Source organism: Vicugna pacos, chromosome 11 (genome assembly GCF_048564905.1).
Source record: "Vicugna pacos chromosome 11, VicPac4, whole genome shotgun sequence".
In the NCBI taxonomy this organism is placed as follows: Eukaryota; Metazoa; Chordata; class Mammalia; order Artiodactyla; family Camelidae; genus Vicugna; species Vicugna pacos.
This window is the reverse complement of record NC_132997.1, coordinates 52,752,881-52,769,483: the sequence shown is the minus strand read 5'-3', so window position 1 is coordinate 52,769,483 and position 16,603 is coordinate 52,752,881. Positions and strand designations below refer to the sequence as shown.

Sequence of the window (16,603 nt, the reverse complement as noted above, 5' to 3'; positions counted from 1 at the left end):
TTTTCTGGCAGGCCTTTTCAGACCAAGTAGTGGAATGGTCATTTCTCTTGGGTTTGGGAAACATGGAGCAGTCAAGACTGGTTTCAGCATATCACGTAGTATAATTACACCAGCTTGGTAATACAACCTTATCACATGATGGTGTGACATTGTTAAGCTCCATTTGTATCTTATTCATAGATTAGAAGAATGATCATGAATCAATTTTTTATAATTACTAAATGCAATTTAGCAGGCAGAATGTTTCAAAGAGTCAGATCCATGAGGAAAAAATAGTGAAAAGAGCCCCAGCAGTGAAAAATTTGGGATCAACTGCATTTTGAGAACGCATCCTACAGCTACCCACCCCCCTAGAAGGCTTTTAAGGAACAGGGAAGACAGGCTAATGCTTAAAGTAAGTGAGAAAGAGAGACATGAGAGTCATGAAATAAGAATGGGAATATATCAATTAACAAAAAAGGGAGTATATGAAACAAGCTCTACACTATTTCACTGGCTTCTACAGACATTTCTCCCATTTGAAACCTTAGAAGCATGGTTCCCTTTTTCGCAGTAGTGGATTCCGTTTCTTGTATCATGGTGCCCTCTTCTGGAGTAACTGATATGACTACTCCCTTCCACCACTTGGTTCAAAACATCTACAAAGTAATTCACTAAAGAAGCCGACCTCCCTCCAAAGGTTAAACATCTAAGATCTTTCTCAAATAATTTGAATCAGGAGCTAGATACGTAAGTAACAATGTGCTAAATGTCTTCAAAGCTGTCTCCTCTCCAACACTGTCAAAACTAGGAGCTAAAGGTAGATATATAAGCACTTCTGTACATCAATCTCTGTAGTACTGTTATATCAACTGATCCTCTCAACTTCCCTGAACTATCAGCAAGGAAAGTATTTTTGCCCCCACTTCACTAAGGAAAAAAAGATTTTAGAGTTTAGTTGGTGAAGGTCATGTGGCAGAAACTTCCCCTGTTCCCATTTTCATTTACTGCTAGTATACTCTCAATACTCACTCCCTGCATCCAGTATCTCTTGATCAATTTATAGTTGCCCCCTAACTATTTACATATTGTAACATTTTAATACGATGGTTAAGTTCCTCTTGTCACAAAAGATTGACATGCTGAGGGAAAATGATGGTGCTTTTTATCTTCTACTTTCTAAACATGAAATAAAAATTAATATCTAGCCCTCTTGGTTTGCGAATGACCAGAGAGAGGCAAGTTTATAGTCATCTTGTTTTTATATCTTAAGGTCAGAGTTTAATGAGCTAAAGCCAAAGGGAAATCTTTATAGAACCTTGCAACAGCACCCCAACCCTTAAATTTTGAGAAAGAAATTGTATCAGTGACTCTGGCAAGATATTTGGAAAATAAAGATGTTCTAATAAGATAATTTTTTTAGTTCACTTATTTATTTTCCTTTTTCATAAGAAATTTGAAATGCTGACTTGTTATTTTTGAATCAGCCTTTGGACAAATGTTTTTGTCTAAAAAGGTTACATTTTGAGTTACTTGTACATTTTAATTATTCATGCTAGCCCCTCATGTTCCTGCAATAAATTTAATCATCAGATATACATCTCCTGAGACTTATAGCGGGACCAAATATGAAAAAAAGAATTATCCTTTCCCTCATTCCCAAGTTTTCTAGTTGATTCAGGCCAGTCTATAATTATGCAGAAGGCCTGTAGCAATGGCTTCAGGTATTCAGGACTAATTCCCAAACTCCATGACTTGTAGCAATCTGTAATTTTGCTAAGACAAAACTTGATGCTCAGGTTACAAGGCTGGTGTGCTAGATATTGTTAAGCGGTTTGTGAAGTGCCCCTGAACCTACACCTGAATTTGGTTTCTTTTTCTTTACTCAAAAGTAGCTGGGTTGAAAAGATAATGAAGAGATAAAAATAAATGGCTCTGAAAAGGCAACCAGCTAGCATGGTGATGTAAGAAAAGGTATATGCTAAGGAGTTAACCCTTTGTATCAAAGGCTTCCAGTTTTATTCAAGATTGTAATTCAGGGACAGTTAATCCCCATGAGACCCTTGCATCCACTGCAAATACGTAACCTGTCAAAGACACTTAGGCTTGTCTTCAGGTTTTTTCAGGTTTTTCCTACTATTCATTCTATATTTCAAACTTTGGGAAACTCAAAGCTTTCAGGGTGGCGTGGCGGAGAAAGCAATGATCTCGGATTCAGAAGATGAATTCTTTAGTCCTGACTGTGCCACTAACTGTGTGGCCTTAGGCAAGTAAATCCCTCTTCGGAGGTTAAATTTCTCTAGTGTCAAATTGGGAGGGTGGGAAGGACCTAAAATGAACCAAGGACCAACTTCATGACTAAAACCGAACATTTGAGGGGCGGTTGTCCCGGGCCAGTTCTTTACTTCAAGCCCACCTAGACCCTCTCCAGTCCCCATAACTCCCCTCTCCATCAACGCCGGGCCGCTGGCCCCGTGCGATGCAGTTAAACGTTAACGCCTCACCCCGCAATGGGCGGGGCTGAAGCCTTCAGCTTCCGGCGGCGAAAGGCCAAGCGGCGAGTGGCTGTCTCTCTCGGTTCCGCACCAGCACGTCCTCCCGCCAACCCCCATGCGCGCGGGCCCCTCTCCGCCGCCGTTGAGGGGCTCCTCATTCCCAGAACTGCATACTGGGAAGCCCCGAAGCATCTACGCTGTGCCAAAAAGAGCTGTCCGGAGTAGTAGAGGGAGAAAGAGTTAAAAAAAAAAATCCGGATCATTTTATGCTAATCAGTTCGCGCGTTCTTTATGAAGACTGGCCAGGGTTTTACTTCAGAAGCCAATCACTTCAGGACAAGGGTGGGGCAATCGAGACTGCTCTCATTCATTGGTTGGGAGATACCGTCGCAAAGGACAAGTTTAAACTGAGAGTATCCGGTATTATTTCCCCCCACGCCGTACGGTGCGTGTCCCGGAAGTGACGCACGGGGCTGGCCGGGCGGCCGCCCTGCCCCCGCTTCCTTTCACGCTGTCGCTGCCCGTAGGTGGTTGTGGCCACCGTACCCAGAGGGAAGAGGAGGCGGCGGCGGCGAGTGATGCCTGGCAAACTCCTCTGGGGGGACATTATGGACCTGGAGGCACCCTTGGAGGAGACCGAGAGCCAGAGGAAGGAGAAGCAAAAGGTGCGCTGATGATGGGCCGCGCCTCCTTTTGGGCTGCGCCGGCTTGGGCGGGGAGGGGAGTCTCCCTGATGGCCTGTCACAACCGGGCTGGAGCATCTGAGGGCCTTTTCCTCGTGCCGCCCTCGCCCCTCTGAGGTCGCTCCGGGATCATTCCCACCTCCACACACCCAACCTGAAGAAGGGCAGCACTGGGCTTTGGCCTGACCTCCCGTGGTTCCTCAGTCCTTCCCGTCGGCGCCTGCGAGATGGGCAGACTCAAGTTCCCATCGCGGAATCTTTCTTTCCTCTTCTTCCTTAAGCAGCGAGGTTTGTCATTTGGTTTTCGTTGGCCGTCTTAGAAGGTGGTTAGGGGAAAAATGATTGCCTCGAATAGATGTTACTTCTCCGTCATCCTGTCCTGTATGCGAGAATCTTGGGGAAAGCGATCTTAGGTTTACAAACCTCGATAACGGGTCCGTTGAGGATTGAGGAAAAGTGTCACAGCCAATGTTGCCAAGATTTGGCTGTGATGAAGAGCATGTGGGTTGTATTATTAATAGACTTTTCTGTTAGTATTCACACTCAATTCACAGTTACTTATTGAGCCTAATTTATGGCAGACTCGGCTGGGCACCAAGGAGATCCCTGTCCTCAAAGAGCCTATTAGAAGCGTTGTAGAGATTTCCCAAGCCACCCCTCAAAAGGAAGAGACTTAGCGAAAACAGAGCTTTGGAGGGTAAGGAAGCAGTATTCGAAGGCTGACATTTGAGAAAAGGATGAAAATATCTTGTATAGCCCCAGAGAGCGGAACCTACCCTTTTGACCTTATCACCAAGGTAAACTTGCCGTTCCAGCCAAGCAGTTATTTTTTTTATTGTGATAAAATACACATACCATAAAATTTACCGTTTCACCATTTTAAAGTATCCAGTTTTGTAACATTGAGTGCTTTCACATTGTTCTGCAGCCATCATCTTCATTCATCTCCTGAACATTTTTCATCCTCCCAAACTGAAGCTGTGTGCCCATCTCCTCATTGCCCCCTCTCTCCAGTCCCTGGCAACTACCTTTCTCATTTCTGTGAATTCGACCACTCTAGATAACTCATGTAAATGGAATCACCAAGCAGTTACTTTAGTTTTCTGTCCCGAAATATTTGTTCCTCCTTTTGCATCCAAATCCTACCCGTCTGTCAAGATTTAGTTCATGTCTGTTATAACCACTCCAGAGTACGCATCCCCCTTGAAATCTTGTTCCTAGTGCTATCTGTATCGTTTGATTGCATTTACTGTGCCGTTCCTTGTAAAGTTAGCCCATTCCTCCTGTGTGTGTCTTTCCAACTATTTCGCAAAGATTCTTGAGAGAAATGGCCATAACTTTGTCCTTTCTTGTAGTTCACTATATTCTTGTAAACTGGTGGCTTTCACATTATAGTTTCTCCAGAAGCACTTGTTAATTTTCCTTTAATTATGAAGGGTAACTAAAGATTTGGAAACAGATTGGAGTAGCAACTAGTAGAAATGGAGCATTCAGTTAGTGATCTAGCATTGAACTGAAGGTAGCTTTGGTTTTGGATATGCTGCGATATGGAGCTGGGCCTTAGGTTCTCAGAACTGGAGTGCAGATGAGGAAGGAAGCCTGGAAGTGTACGCTGAAACCATGAAAATGGTGTGAAAGTGTACACAGAGAACAGAGACTAAAAGGAGCATCCACAGGAGAAGGGGGAGGAACCATTGAAGCAGACAGAGGTAAGAGGATGAAGAGGGAATATATATGTTGTGGAAGCCAAGAAAGTGGAGAGTGTCAAGCACTGTGGATCTGATGTGGAACAATGTATTTCATCACCTTGAGATATTGCAGGGCTTGGACCTAGAGGTCTCCTTTTTACCTTGCTTCATCTCCCTGAAGTGCAGGGCCCAGGAGCAATTCAAACCCCAAGGCAGGCTATATAAATAACCTTGTTTTCCTATAGAACCTATTGGTTTGGTGAGATGCGGGCTGGTTCAGTTAATTAAAGATCAAATGATGTAACAGATAACTTACAACTTATATGAATGGAATGTTTACAAAGCTCTAATGTTTACAAAGCATTTTCAAATATGTTATTCAGTTTTCATAGGAACTCTTATTTTATGGATGAGAAAACTTTATGTGAAAGTACTCTGTAAAAATTGTGTAAATCATGGTGAAAATTTTGGTGGTGGTAGTTTTTACCAAGACTAGTTGCTACTATCTAATTTATTTTGAACATTTGACTAAGTAATTTTGAAGTGCTAAATTTCCAAATCATTTCTTGCTCTTGGCAAATATTAAAACACTGGGCACTAGTTTGGCATTTTAAAACTAAAGGTGCAGAATAGCTGCCCCCCACCACTTTTTAAGTTATATTAACTGTATTTTAAAACCTTGAAAAAAATTTCCGGGATTACTAATAGAGTTTTGTCTTTCCATGGGAGTATAACAGTTGGGTTTTTATATGAATTACATACTTTGGTTTGATTTTTCTTTAACCTGTTAGTTATGAGAGTTCAGAGAGGAAGCAAGATGTGAAAAGAGCACAGAGTTCCAAGTCAGGTAGGGCTTGATTTCTAGCACTGTGACTTGCAGGAAATCCCACATGTGGGTCTTTGGCAAGTTACTTACCTCTAAGAACTTATTTCCTCATCTATAAAATGGCAAAGGTAATACAGGTTCGCTATCCCTTATCCAAAATCCTTGGGGCTAGATGTGTTTTGGAATTCAAAATTCTGGGGATTTTTAAAAGGTTAACACCCCAGTAGGGTTTGGGGCCCCCAACCTATAATCAAACACCTTAATATGAAATGTGAACATTCACACTAAGTGGGATACATAAAGATTATAGATAGTCTCACATTAGTTCAAGTCAAATTTTGCCGTGAAATGAGTTCAGGTCAGGTAAAGTTTTGTCTCCAAATAAGTTACAAAAAAACTTTCGGTTTTCAGAGCTTTATGGATATCGGAATTTCGGATAAGGGATTATGGACCTGTACTTCCGTTATAGGGTTGTTATGAAGATTTAAACAAGGTAAGCTGAAAACACATTACACAATGCTGGGTAGGTATTCAATAAATATTAATTTTTTTTCTTGGAGATATTAGAAGTTTTTGTTTGTTTTTAAATTTATAAATCTCAAGTTCTCATTCTTTTGCCAAAAAGGAGCTATTTCAGTTTCCCTTAAATGTTATGATGGGATTAGAGAGGGACTAGAGGCCAAGCCTTAAGAATACAAGAGTTGGGATGAGAAGGAAAGCAATAGGTAAAGTTTAGGCTCAGCATTTGTAACCAGAATTTCTACCAGGTGGCTTTTTAAGATTACGGTAGATTGAGATTTGCTCGTTGGGGAAATCATACTCTAATTTTTCTAGAGTCTTAACAGCAGGCCTTGTGATCGTCTTGTCACTGCTTCTTTATTTCTCACAGAGTGATAAAAGAAAGTCAAGGCACCATTATGACACAGATGAGAAATCAGAAACAAGAGAAAATGGTGTTGCAGATGATCTGGATGTTCCCAAGCCCAAAAAAGCTAAAATGAAAGAGAAGCTAAATGGAGACACTGAAGAAGGATGTGATAGACTTTCAGATGAATTTTCTAAATCTCATAAGTCAAGAAGAAAAGATCTGTCAAATGGAGACATTGATGAATATGAAAAAAAATCAAAGCGAATGTCATCCTTAGATATTTCTACCCCCAAATCAAGTGATAATAAACTAGAAGAGGTATGGATACCTTTTGTTTTGCATTTGACATCACTGTTGAAATACAGGCTCATTTGATTTTTCAGAGTAATTAGAATTGATTCTATAATATTTCGTGCTTAGTGTTCAGTACTCGAAGTTTGATTAGGGAGTCTAATCAGCTGAAACCTGAGCCTTTTTTCCTTTGTCTCTTGTTTCTTTCATTTTTTTGCCTTTTTCTTGAGGCAGAGGTGGGGGATGGTTAGATTTAAACTTTTCCTGTACATTTAGGTTCCTAAACAGGTTTTCCAAATTGCTTATTGATTGCATTTGTTATGGTAATTTCAGTCCTTGCCAGTACTCATGAAATTAATTCTGACTTTCTGAAACAGGGTACATAAATGCCTCTTGGCTGTGTATATTTTACCTTCTGCTTTTTGTACTTCTGTAACAATAGCAACTTTAAATGATTTTTAAGTTTTATTGTAACTCAACCTTCAAGCTGTTTGCTGTTTTTGAAGCAGAAATGAAACATAAAAATGATCTGAAGAAATCTATTCTAGGTATTAATTTTTTGGGAGTTGTAGAAAGCAATAATTTAAATACATTTGCATTTAATGTGTAATCTTTGGGGAGCTTTGAGAAAAGATGTTGAATCCTTTCCTTACAATATGGGTTTTTTTTAATTTGTGCATTTGCTATTTGTCAGGAAGCACACATGTTAGACTGTGGCTTTATATAAGGCCCTACAAATCTGTATTGCTAATAGTGGAGTGTACAGGATGCTTCTTGCTCTGTTGGGATTTTGCTTCCTATGATGCTCTGTATTGTAATAGGCTTTACTGTTTATTGTTTTATGTAGATTATGGTAGGGTTTAGGAATTTGTCCTCCTAATTAGATAATCATGAGGTGTGCAGAGGTGTGTGGATAAGTGTCTTATTACAGTAATGTTGATAATAGCAAAAAATTTAAACATCCTCAATGTCCGATAGTAGGCAATTGGTTTGATAAAATATGCTGTACCCATTCAATAGAACACATCTATCCTAAAAGTCATCGATATGTTAGAAAGGTATTCAGTGTATCTTATTAAATGAGAAAAGCAGGTTACAGGATAGTTTATACAGTATGACCTTATTTCATTTTAAAAAATGACTGTGTGCATAGACTGAGGATTGGAGGAAGGTATGTTTCAAATGTGGCTTTAGCTGACTGAATTATAGATAATTTAAATATTTCTTTCTGTTAATACATGGTTTCTAAAATTTCTGCAATGAATATATATTACTTTTGTAATAAAATTTTTTTTCTTTTAATCTTAAAAAAATAACAGCATTGAGGTTTGCTTAAATGGATTAAACTTGAATTTGATGTCTTTTATCTGGTTCTTGGTTTGAAAATTACTATTACATGTGTTTTGGAACTACTTTCTTTAAACACTCCAATAATAAAGTTTCCAAGTAGGTATATTGCTTTTGTTCTCTATACACATTGACTAGTACACAAAGTTTTTAGTAGATGTTAGTGACAAATTCGTGCTAACCTGTATATATGTTAGAGAAACTTTCAAAATTTCAGAAACTTTTCCTTGTATTAGTGACCTAAAAAAAATGCCTTTTAGAGCCATAGAACAACTTACTTAATTTTAAGTTTTAGAAACAACTTACTTTCCTCATTGTGTAATTTCTTTTAGGGCTGGTTTATAGACTTGTGTTAATCTTCATAGTTAACATTATCTATATCTGTGAATATGATTTAGATTATTAAATAGCTCTTTTGTGATATCTTAAGTGGACGTATATTTTGGTTTGTGTAGTAGATGTATTTCTAAAGGGAGTTTTATGTGTGAATTAATAATTTTTAAATGTATTATGAGAAAATGTATTAAGTAAGCTTGCTATTTAAAGGGATAATTTTGAAATTCAATTAATTTCCAACTAATTTATCTTGTAAGTTAATCTATACAATTTTTGCAAGTACTAACTAAAGTTGATTTGTTAGCTCATGTAGTAAACCTAAAAGCGGTAAGTGAATGAAAGATTCTAAATACCTAGTTGGATATGAACTATATTAGTTAGAATTTTTATTTCATTTTCACAGACCCTAACACGTGAACAGAAAGAAGGAGCCTTCTCCAATTTCCCTATTTCTGAAGAGACTATAAAACTTCTGAAAGGTACAGTGAATTTCAATGGATATGCAATTGAAAATCTAAAACTAGATTTTAGAAAACTCTTGTGCCTTTTCTGACCAAAAGAGAATATACCAAGCATAAGGAAATAGCTCTTTTTAAATTGCAGTTATTTCTACATCATCCTTTTTGACATTCTGATCCATTTTTAACTTTAAAGAATTATATATATTTGTCAAAAATTCAGACCAATTTTTAAAAATAATTCCTCTTTGAGGTAGGAATAACTGTAAATGTTGCTAGGTGGTATATCTTTAGGCAGAAGTTGGTAAATCAGGATTGTTACTTTCAAATAAATATATTTTTTTCCTAATGCTAGTGTTAAATAAATATTTCAATGAAATCTCATTTTACAGGTCGAGGGGTAACATATCTCTTTCCTATTCAAGTTAAGACTTTTGATCCTGTATATGAAGGAAAAGATTTAATTGCTCAAGCACGGACAGGAACAGGAAAGACATTCTCTTTTGCCATACCCTTGATTGAAAGACTCCAAAGAAATCAAGAAACAATTAAAAAAAGCCGCTCACCAAAGGTAACCATTATAGGGAGTAAAAGGTTTAAACATTACTCCAATGGAAAGAGAAAGAAAGAGCATACTGCCCTTAAGTTCAACTACCCCAAAGATAGAAAAGTTAGCCCTGTGGCATAAAGTAAAAATTTAGGTCCTAAAGCAAAAATTTAATTTTCAACATAAAGAAACATCAAGTAAAGTGTGGTTATTACATACGAATGTAATGTGTAGGGACCAGTAGATGTCTTTGATAACTCTGTATTGTGAAGCCAACGTATCTAATTTTAGGAGTGTTTGCAGTTAATAAATTTAGTGACCTTTTCCTTCAGTTTTTGACATATTCCTGACATTTCCTTTTAAACAATGATTTTGCTAAAAAGGTATTCATTTATTTGATCATTCAGTAAATAATATCATTTATTTCACTGACTGACTTTAAGGGTATTATAGAAATGATATTGCTACTTCCTGTGTTGTTGGGGGTACTGGAGGTATGTCTTAATTTATCAAGAGTAAAGAACAGAGAGGACCTAGTGAAATTTTAGCCTAAAATTCGACCTTTTTAGAACGTATGTTCACTTTCAGGTTCATAAAGTGAAGAAAAAAATCAGCAAAATTTGAACAGGTATGCAACTAAAAGTAATTTGTTCTTTGAGACTCTTAAGTAGTATTACAGTGTGAAAGTAAATTCACATGTATGGATATAATTAAATAATAATGGCCTTAGAACAGGGCATATCTTTTTTAGAGAGTTCTGTTTCTTAGGTGAAATTAGGAAGACTGAAAGTAATAGAAAGGGCACAGTCCCAACATTGCCTTTAAAAAGGTTTTATGCTAGAAGGACATTACTGGAGATTCCAGCTCCACTATTTCTAGCTGTTGGGTCTTGGGCAAGATGCAACTTCTCTAAGACTCATGTTCCTCATTTGTAAAATTGGGAAAATAATGCCACCTTATAGGGTTTTTGTGATTAACTCATGTAAAGCACTAGTGCCTGGCACATGGTGAGCATTCATTCATTCATTCATTCAAGTATTTTTTGAGTATCTGTTCTGTGCCAGGCACTGTTTGAGATGCAGAGAATACAGTGACTCAAACTGACGTAAATCCCTGCTTTCATGGAGCTTACATTTTAGTGGGTGAGACAGACAAAAAGCAAGTAAGTAAAATATAAATATTTTATACGGCATAAGTGTTAAGGTAAGACAGTTAAGTAGAGGTGAGAGGATATGAAAAGAGGGTTAGGAATCTCATTGAGAAAGTGACTTTTGAAAAGAAATCTGGAGGAAAGAAGGGAGGATATATTAAATATAAGCATTGTTCTTACTGTTATTTGTTCTCTGTCTTTAAATAGTATGATATTAAAGATGAGATTCCTGGTTTTAAATGCATCTTCAAAAAGACTTCTCAGTTTGAATTTAGATGTTTATAGAAACTTATCTTTTTGTTTTTTAAACCTCTTGCTCAGGTACTTGTTTTGGCTCCTACAAGAGAACTAGCAAACCAAGTAGCCAAAGACTTCAAAGATATAACTAGGAAACTCAGTGTGGCATGTTTTTATGGTGGAACATCATATCAAAGCCAAAGTAAGTAAATATGTATGATAGTAGCACAAAGATCTATTTGCTACTCAAATCTAAAAAAAAAAAAAAAGGGTGAAAATCTATATTTGACTTTTATGTGTTGATATTTTTCTCCTCCCACAGTTAATCATATTCGAAATGGTATTGACATCTTGGTTGGGACCCCTGGTCGTATCAAAGACCATCTGCAGAGCGGCCGGTTAGATCTTTCTAAACTGCGCCACGTTGTGCTTGATGAAGTGGATCAGATGTTAGATTTAGGTTTTGCTGAACAAGTTGAAGATATTATCCATGAATCCTACAAAACTGGTATATCCTAATTCAAAATAAGCACATTAGCAATTATTCTTTCATCTAAAAGCTTATGGATTTTTTATTTCATGAATTTTTATTACATTCTCCCCAGTGTTCTAACAATACTAAAGGTATTTGGTTTTTCCTGAATAAGAAAGTACAATAGCATATTTTAACCATTTTCTTAGCTTTCTATGCTTTATGTATAATTTTTTATAGTAAGTAGTTTTACTAATTCATTTTACTGATTTCTTTGCTCATTTTTCCTCCTTAAATTCTCACCTTCCTTCTGGGTTCAGTTTTCTTCCTATTTCCCCCCAGTGTTGAAAGTTGAAAGTTTTGATGATTGCAATGAAGTTTGTGTGTTCAAAATTCACTCCAAGTTTTGAATTTTTCATTATTTCTTTGAAGTTTGGGGGGATTTTTATAAGCTAACTGCATTGTAGAATATTAAGAAAGCATTTGAATTCTTTTTGTTTATTTAAGATTCTGAAGACAATCCTCAGACTTTACTTTTTTCTGCAACTTGCCCACAGTGGGTATACAAAGTTGCAAAAAAATACATGAAATCCAGATATGAACAGGTTGACCTTGTTGGGAAAATGACTCAAAAGGCTGCAACTACTGTGGAAGTAAGTAGCTTTCCAGTGTGATAGATTTTAGCTTTTAGTTGGTATTTTGAAATTTGTTGAAGCTAAACTTACATTTTGGGTACCAATTCAGGCTAATATCTCTTTTTTGCCCTTAGTCAGTGAGATAACTATGTATTTCTATAGTCTGAGACTCAGGAGCAGAGTAGAATAAATAGGGGGGAAACAGTATGTGAACAGGCAAGTCCTAACAGGAGATAAGCAAGCAGCCATAGAGATAGACTTGAATGTATGTAGACTGTGACAGGCTAAGTGATTCATCTCAGTTTGAAAAGAATAATGCTGGTGCTGGGGTAACTTGTTAAAGCTTAGGTGGAAAAAATATCCTCATTTCATACCGTATACCAAAAATATTCCCAAAAGATTTTTTAAAATTAAATCATAAAATAATTTAAAGCAGATTATAGAGCAACAGTTATTTGATATCAAGAGAGGAAAGGCTTTTCTAAACATAAAGACAGAAGAAGATACCATAAAGAAAAACTTTATAATTTTGACTCCATGAAAATTAAACCAATAGTATATATTTAAAAAAAAAGAATTAAAGGTAACATTTGCATTATTTATGACAGGTATGTACTGTATATGTCACTTTTCTGTTTGGTAGATGTATATATATGTGTAGGTAGATAAATATAGTAAACAAGAGTATAATCTATAAATACAATGTAATGATCAAAAAGAATGAATTTGAGTGATAGCCAACTTACAAAATGGTATGTGCAGAATCATACTATTTTAAAGAATACGCAAATAATGCTAATTGGATTCTTTAGATATTTATGTACAGAAACAGGTGGGAAGGATGAACATTAACTAGTAATGATTACTTCTGGGAAAGAGGACTTTTATAGTATGGGATGGTCAAAGGAAGCTTTGTATATTTTGTAATGGCTTAAAGTTTTACATTAATAATGTAAAATGTATCAGTGAAAAAAGTTTACTAAGGACATTTTCAAACAAGTACGAAAGTTGGATAGGACAAAGGAGCTGAAGTACCCATCACCAGGCTTTAACGCTGATCTTTTCTGTAGCCTCATACATTTCTTTTTTAAAATTTATTCTTTATTTTTTGTTTGGGGGGAGGTACTTAGGTTTATTTCTTTACTTATTTATTTTAATGGAAGTACTGGGGATTGAACCCAGGGCCTTGTGCATGCTAGGCATGTTCTCTACCACTGAGCTCTACTCTCTCCCCTGTTTTTCTTTTTTTTTAATTGAAATATAGTTGATGTACAATATTATGGTTTCACGTGTACTACATAGTGAATTGATATTTGCATTCATTATGAAATGGTCACCACAATAAGTCTAATAACCATCTGTTCCCATGCAGAGTTGTTGCAATATTTTTGACAACATTTCTTATGCCTGTATGTTACATCTCCATGGCTTATTTATTTTGTAACTGGAAGTTTGTACCTATCAATCCCCTTCACCTATTTCAGGCCCCCCCATCCTCTACTTTGGCAACCATTGTTTTATTCTCTGTACCTATGTATCCGTTTTCATTTTTTGTTTGTTTTGTTTTTTAGGATTTCACATATAAGTGAGATCGTACATTATTTGTGTTTTTCTGTCTGACTTAATTCAGTTAGCATAATACTTTTTAGATTCATCTGTGTGGTTGAAAATGCAGGGTTTCATTTTGATTATGGTTGAGTAATATTCCATTGTATACATATACCACATCTTTATCCATTCATTTATTAAAATCTTTAATAATCTGGTTCCACTGTTCCTTTTTTTCTTTGTAATTTTTTATTGAGAAGAACTGATCATTATCTTACAAATTTCCTGTAAGTCTCAGTTTTGCTGATTTGCAACCTTGTGGTGTTATTTAACATGTTCCTCTGTGTTCATTTGCCTGTGAGTTGATGGTTAGATTGTGAGGCTTGATCAGGTTTAGGCTCTTTTTTATTTTAATTTTTGAAAGGTAGAGAGGAAGAAGCAAGACTTTGTCGTACCTGGTACAAATAATTCTTAGTTTTCTTCTTTGTGCTTGTCTCTGTTTTCCAGATGTTCTATAATGAATTGTTTTAAACAGTTTTACTGAGATACAATAAGTTAACATGCACAGATTTAAAATGTTACAGTGTGTTTTTTCCCAACATTTTATCATGAAGATTTTCAAACACTGAAAAGTTGAGAAAATTTTATAGTGAACACCCGTATATCCTCCAGCTAGATTCTGCCATTCACTGTATTTGCTTTATTGCCTATCTACCCATTCCTACATCATCTTATTTTTTTTTATTTATTTCAAATTGCAGAAATCAGTATACTTCCCTGTGAGTATTTTAGTGTGCATATCTTTAGAGTTCAATACTTACAGATTTTTTTAACTGAGGTAAAATTCACATAACAGAAATTAACTACTTTAAAGTATACAATTCAGAGTCATTTAGCACATTCCCAATGTTATACAACCATTGCTTCTGTTTACTTCTTAAACACTTCATTACCCAAAAGGGAAATCTGTAACTGTTAAGCAGTTACTCCCTATTCCCTCCTTCCGTTAGCCCCTGGCGACCACTTGTCTGCTTTCTGTCTCTATGGATTTACCTATTCTGGATATTTCATATAAATGTAATCATTACAACATGTGGCTTTTTTGTGTCGGACTTCTTTCACTTAGCATGTTTTTGAGGTTCATCCACCTAATATTTATTTACATTTTTTAATCTTTTTAAATTTAATTTTATTTTTTGGGGGGGGAGGAGGTAGTTAGATTTACTTATTTTAGAGAAGGTACTGGGGATTGAACCCAGGACCTTGTGCATGCTAGGCATGTGCTCTACTACTTGAGCCATATCCTACCCCCTTACTTACGTTTTTTAAGCTAAAAAATTTTTACGTGAAAGAAAATGCAAACTTTTAAGTGTACTTTACCTTAGTTTTGACAAATTCATACATGTGGGTGACTCAAATCCTTATCAAAACAAAGAATATTTCCATCATCCCAGAAAGTTCCCCTGTGCCCCTGCCCAGTCCCCCTTCAGAGGCAGCCGCTGTTCTGCTTTGTTTCCATCATGAATTAGTTTCGCCTGTTCTAGATCTTCATACAAATGGAATCCTACTGTGTGTACTTTTTTTCTGTAATGCCTCATTGACCCAGCATATGTTTTGTGATTCATCCATATTGTTGCATAGATCAGTAGTTGGTTCCTTTTAATTACTGAGTAGTATTCCACTGTATGAATATACTATAATTTGCTTATTCTTTCACCTATTGATGGCTGTTTGTAAATTGTTTTTAGATGGGGTTAGGGAGAATTATTGTCTTACTGTCTTCCAGGAAGGCCATTCTTAAACAAATAGAAAAAAATGTACAAGAGAAATCTTTTTCAATAATTTAAATGAAACAGATATTCGATTTTTTCTTTCCTCAAAGCATTTGGCCATCCAGTGCCATTGGTCTCAGAGGCCAGCAGTTATTGGAGATGTCCTTCAAGTCTATAGTGGGTCTGAAGGCAGGGCTATTATTTTCTGTGAGACCAAAAAGAATGTAACTGAAATGGCCATGAATCCGCACATAAAACAGGTAAGTCTTTTTTCATGCTTTCTCTAATTGAGACTATAGGGATGAATCACGGAATTAAAAAATCACGTCGTCCTTTGTAGCCTAGGTTTGATAGTCATTCTTAGAATTCAGTCTAATTCAGAAAGATGTTATAGCCAGCCTTTCATGATCTGTTATGTCAGGATAGAATTCTGTCCATTTTCATCAGAAGTTTTCTTAAGACTTTGCAGATGTGATCTTGAAAATATAAAGAATGAAATAGTGAGTTTCAGTGGATAAGAGTGGGTGATATTTTAGAGTTGTGTGTAAAATGAATCAAAAATATATATTGAATGAATGGACCAAAATACTAAATTCGTGTTTTTTTTTCTTTTAACTTTTTATAGTAGAAAGTTTCAGACGTATACAAGACATATAAAAGCTGACGGTATATTGAGACCCTATGTATTTGTTTTCCAGCTGCAGCAGTTAACTTATTTCATCCAAATGCCCATTCACTTCGTGCTCTTGAATTACTTTGATGCGAACCCTAGATAATATTACTCTCATTTGGGTATGTGTCTGTAAAAGGAAAGGGTTATTTTTTAAAAAGCCCACAATGCTGATATGATATCTAAAAAATTAACAGTAATAAATATCTTCAAATATCAGTTAGTCTTCAGATTCTAAATTGCCTTTTTTTTTGTTTTATAGTTTGTTTTCTTGAATCTGGATCCAAATAAGATTCTTACATTGTGTGATTTCATTAAATCACTTCAATATATGGATTCTTCCATGTATATTTTTTTCCTTGTAGCTTTTTAAAAATTATTGTTTAAGAAACCAAGTTTTCATAATCTAGAGTGTTGCTTCCCTTTTCTATCATTTAGCATGCTCTCTGTCTTCTGTATTTCCTGTAAATTCAGGTTGGTTGGTTTGTGGCAAAATTATTTCATAGGTGGTATACTTCTATTAGGAGGTATATAATGTCTAGTTCTTTCTTTTTTTGTGATGTTAACATCCATTGATAATAACACCATCGGTCCTATGTCA

General features: G+C 36.0%; 1 protein-coding gene across 2 annotated transcripts in view; it reads left to right on the top strand.

Annotated features, from left to right (window-relative positions):
* The first annotated feature begins 2,928 nt into the window (after positions 1-2,928).
* Positions 2,929-16,603, top strand: part of DDX50 (DExD-box helicase 50) — a 28,436-nt gene continuing 14,761 nt past the window's right edge. Inside the window, exons 1-9 of one of the 2 annotated variants that reach the window (XM_031682218.2) lie at positions 2,984-3,139; positions 6,083-6,164; positions 6,561-6,857; positions 8,917-8,992; positions 9,364-9,542; positions 10,990-11,107; positions 11,228-11,413; positions 11,885-12,030; positions 15,443-15,592. In XM_031682218.2, the coding sequence (XP_031538078.1) occupies positions 6,669-6,857; positions 8,917-8,992; positions 9,364-9,542; positions 10,990-11,107; positions 11,228-11,413; positions 11,885-12,030; positions 15,443-15,592 (1,044 nt within the window). In that variant the 5' untranslated portion in view covers positions 2,984-3,139; positions 6,083-6,164; positions 6,561-6,668. Of the gene's footprint in view, positions 3,140-6,082; positions 6,165-6,560; positions 6,858-8,916; positions 8,993-9,363; positions 9,543-10,989; positions 11,108-11,227; positions 11,414-11,884; positions 12,031-15,442; positions 15,593-16,603 lie in introns of both variants that reach the window. The other variant, XM_006212897.3, reaches the window with a different exon arrangement.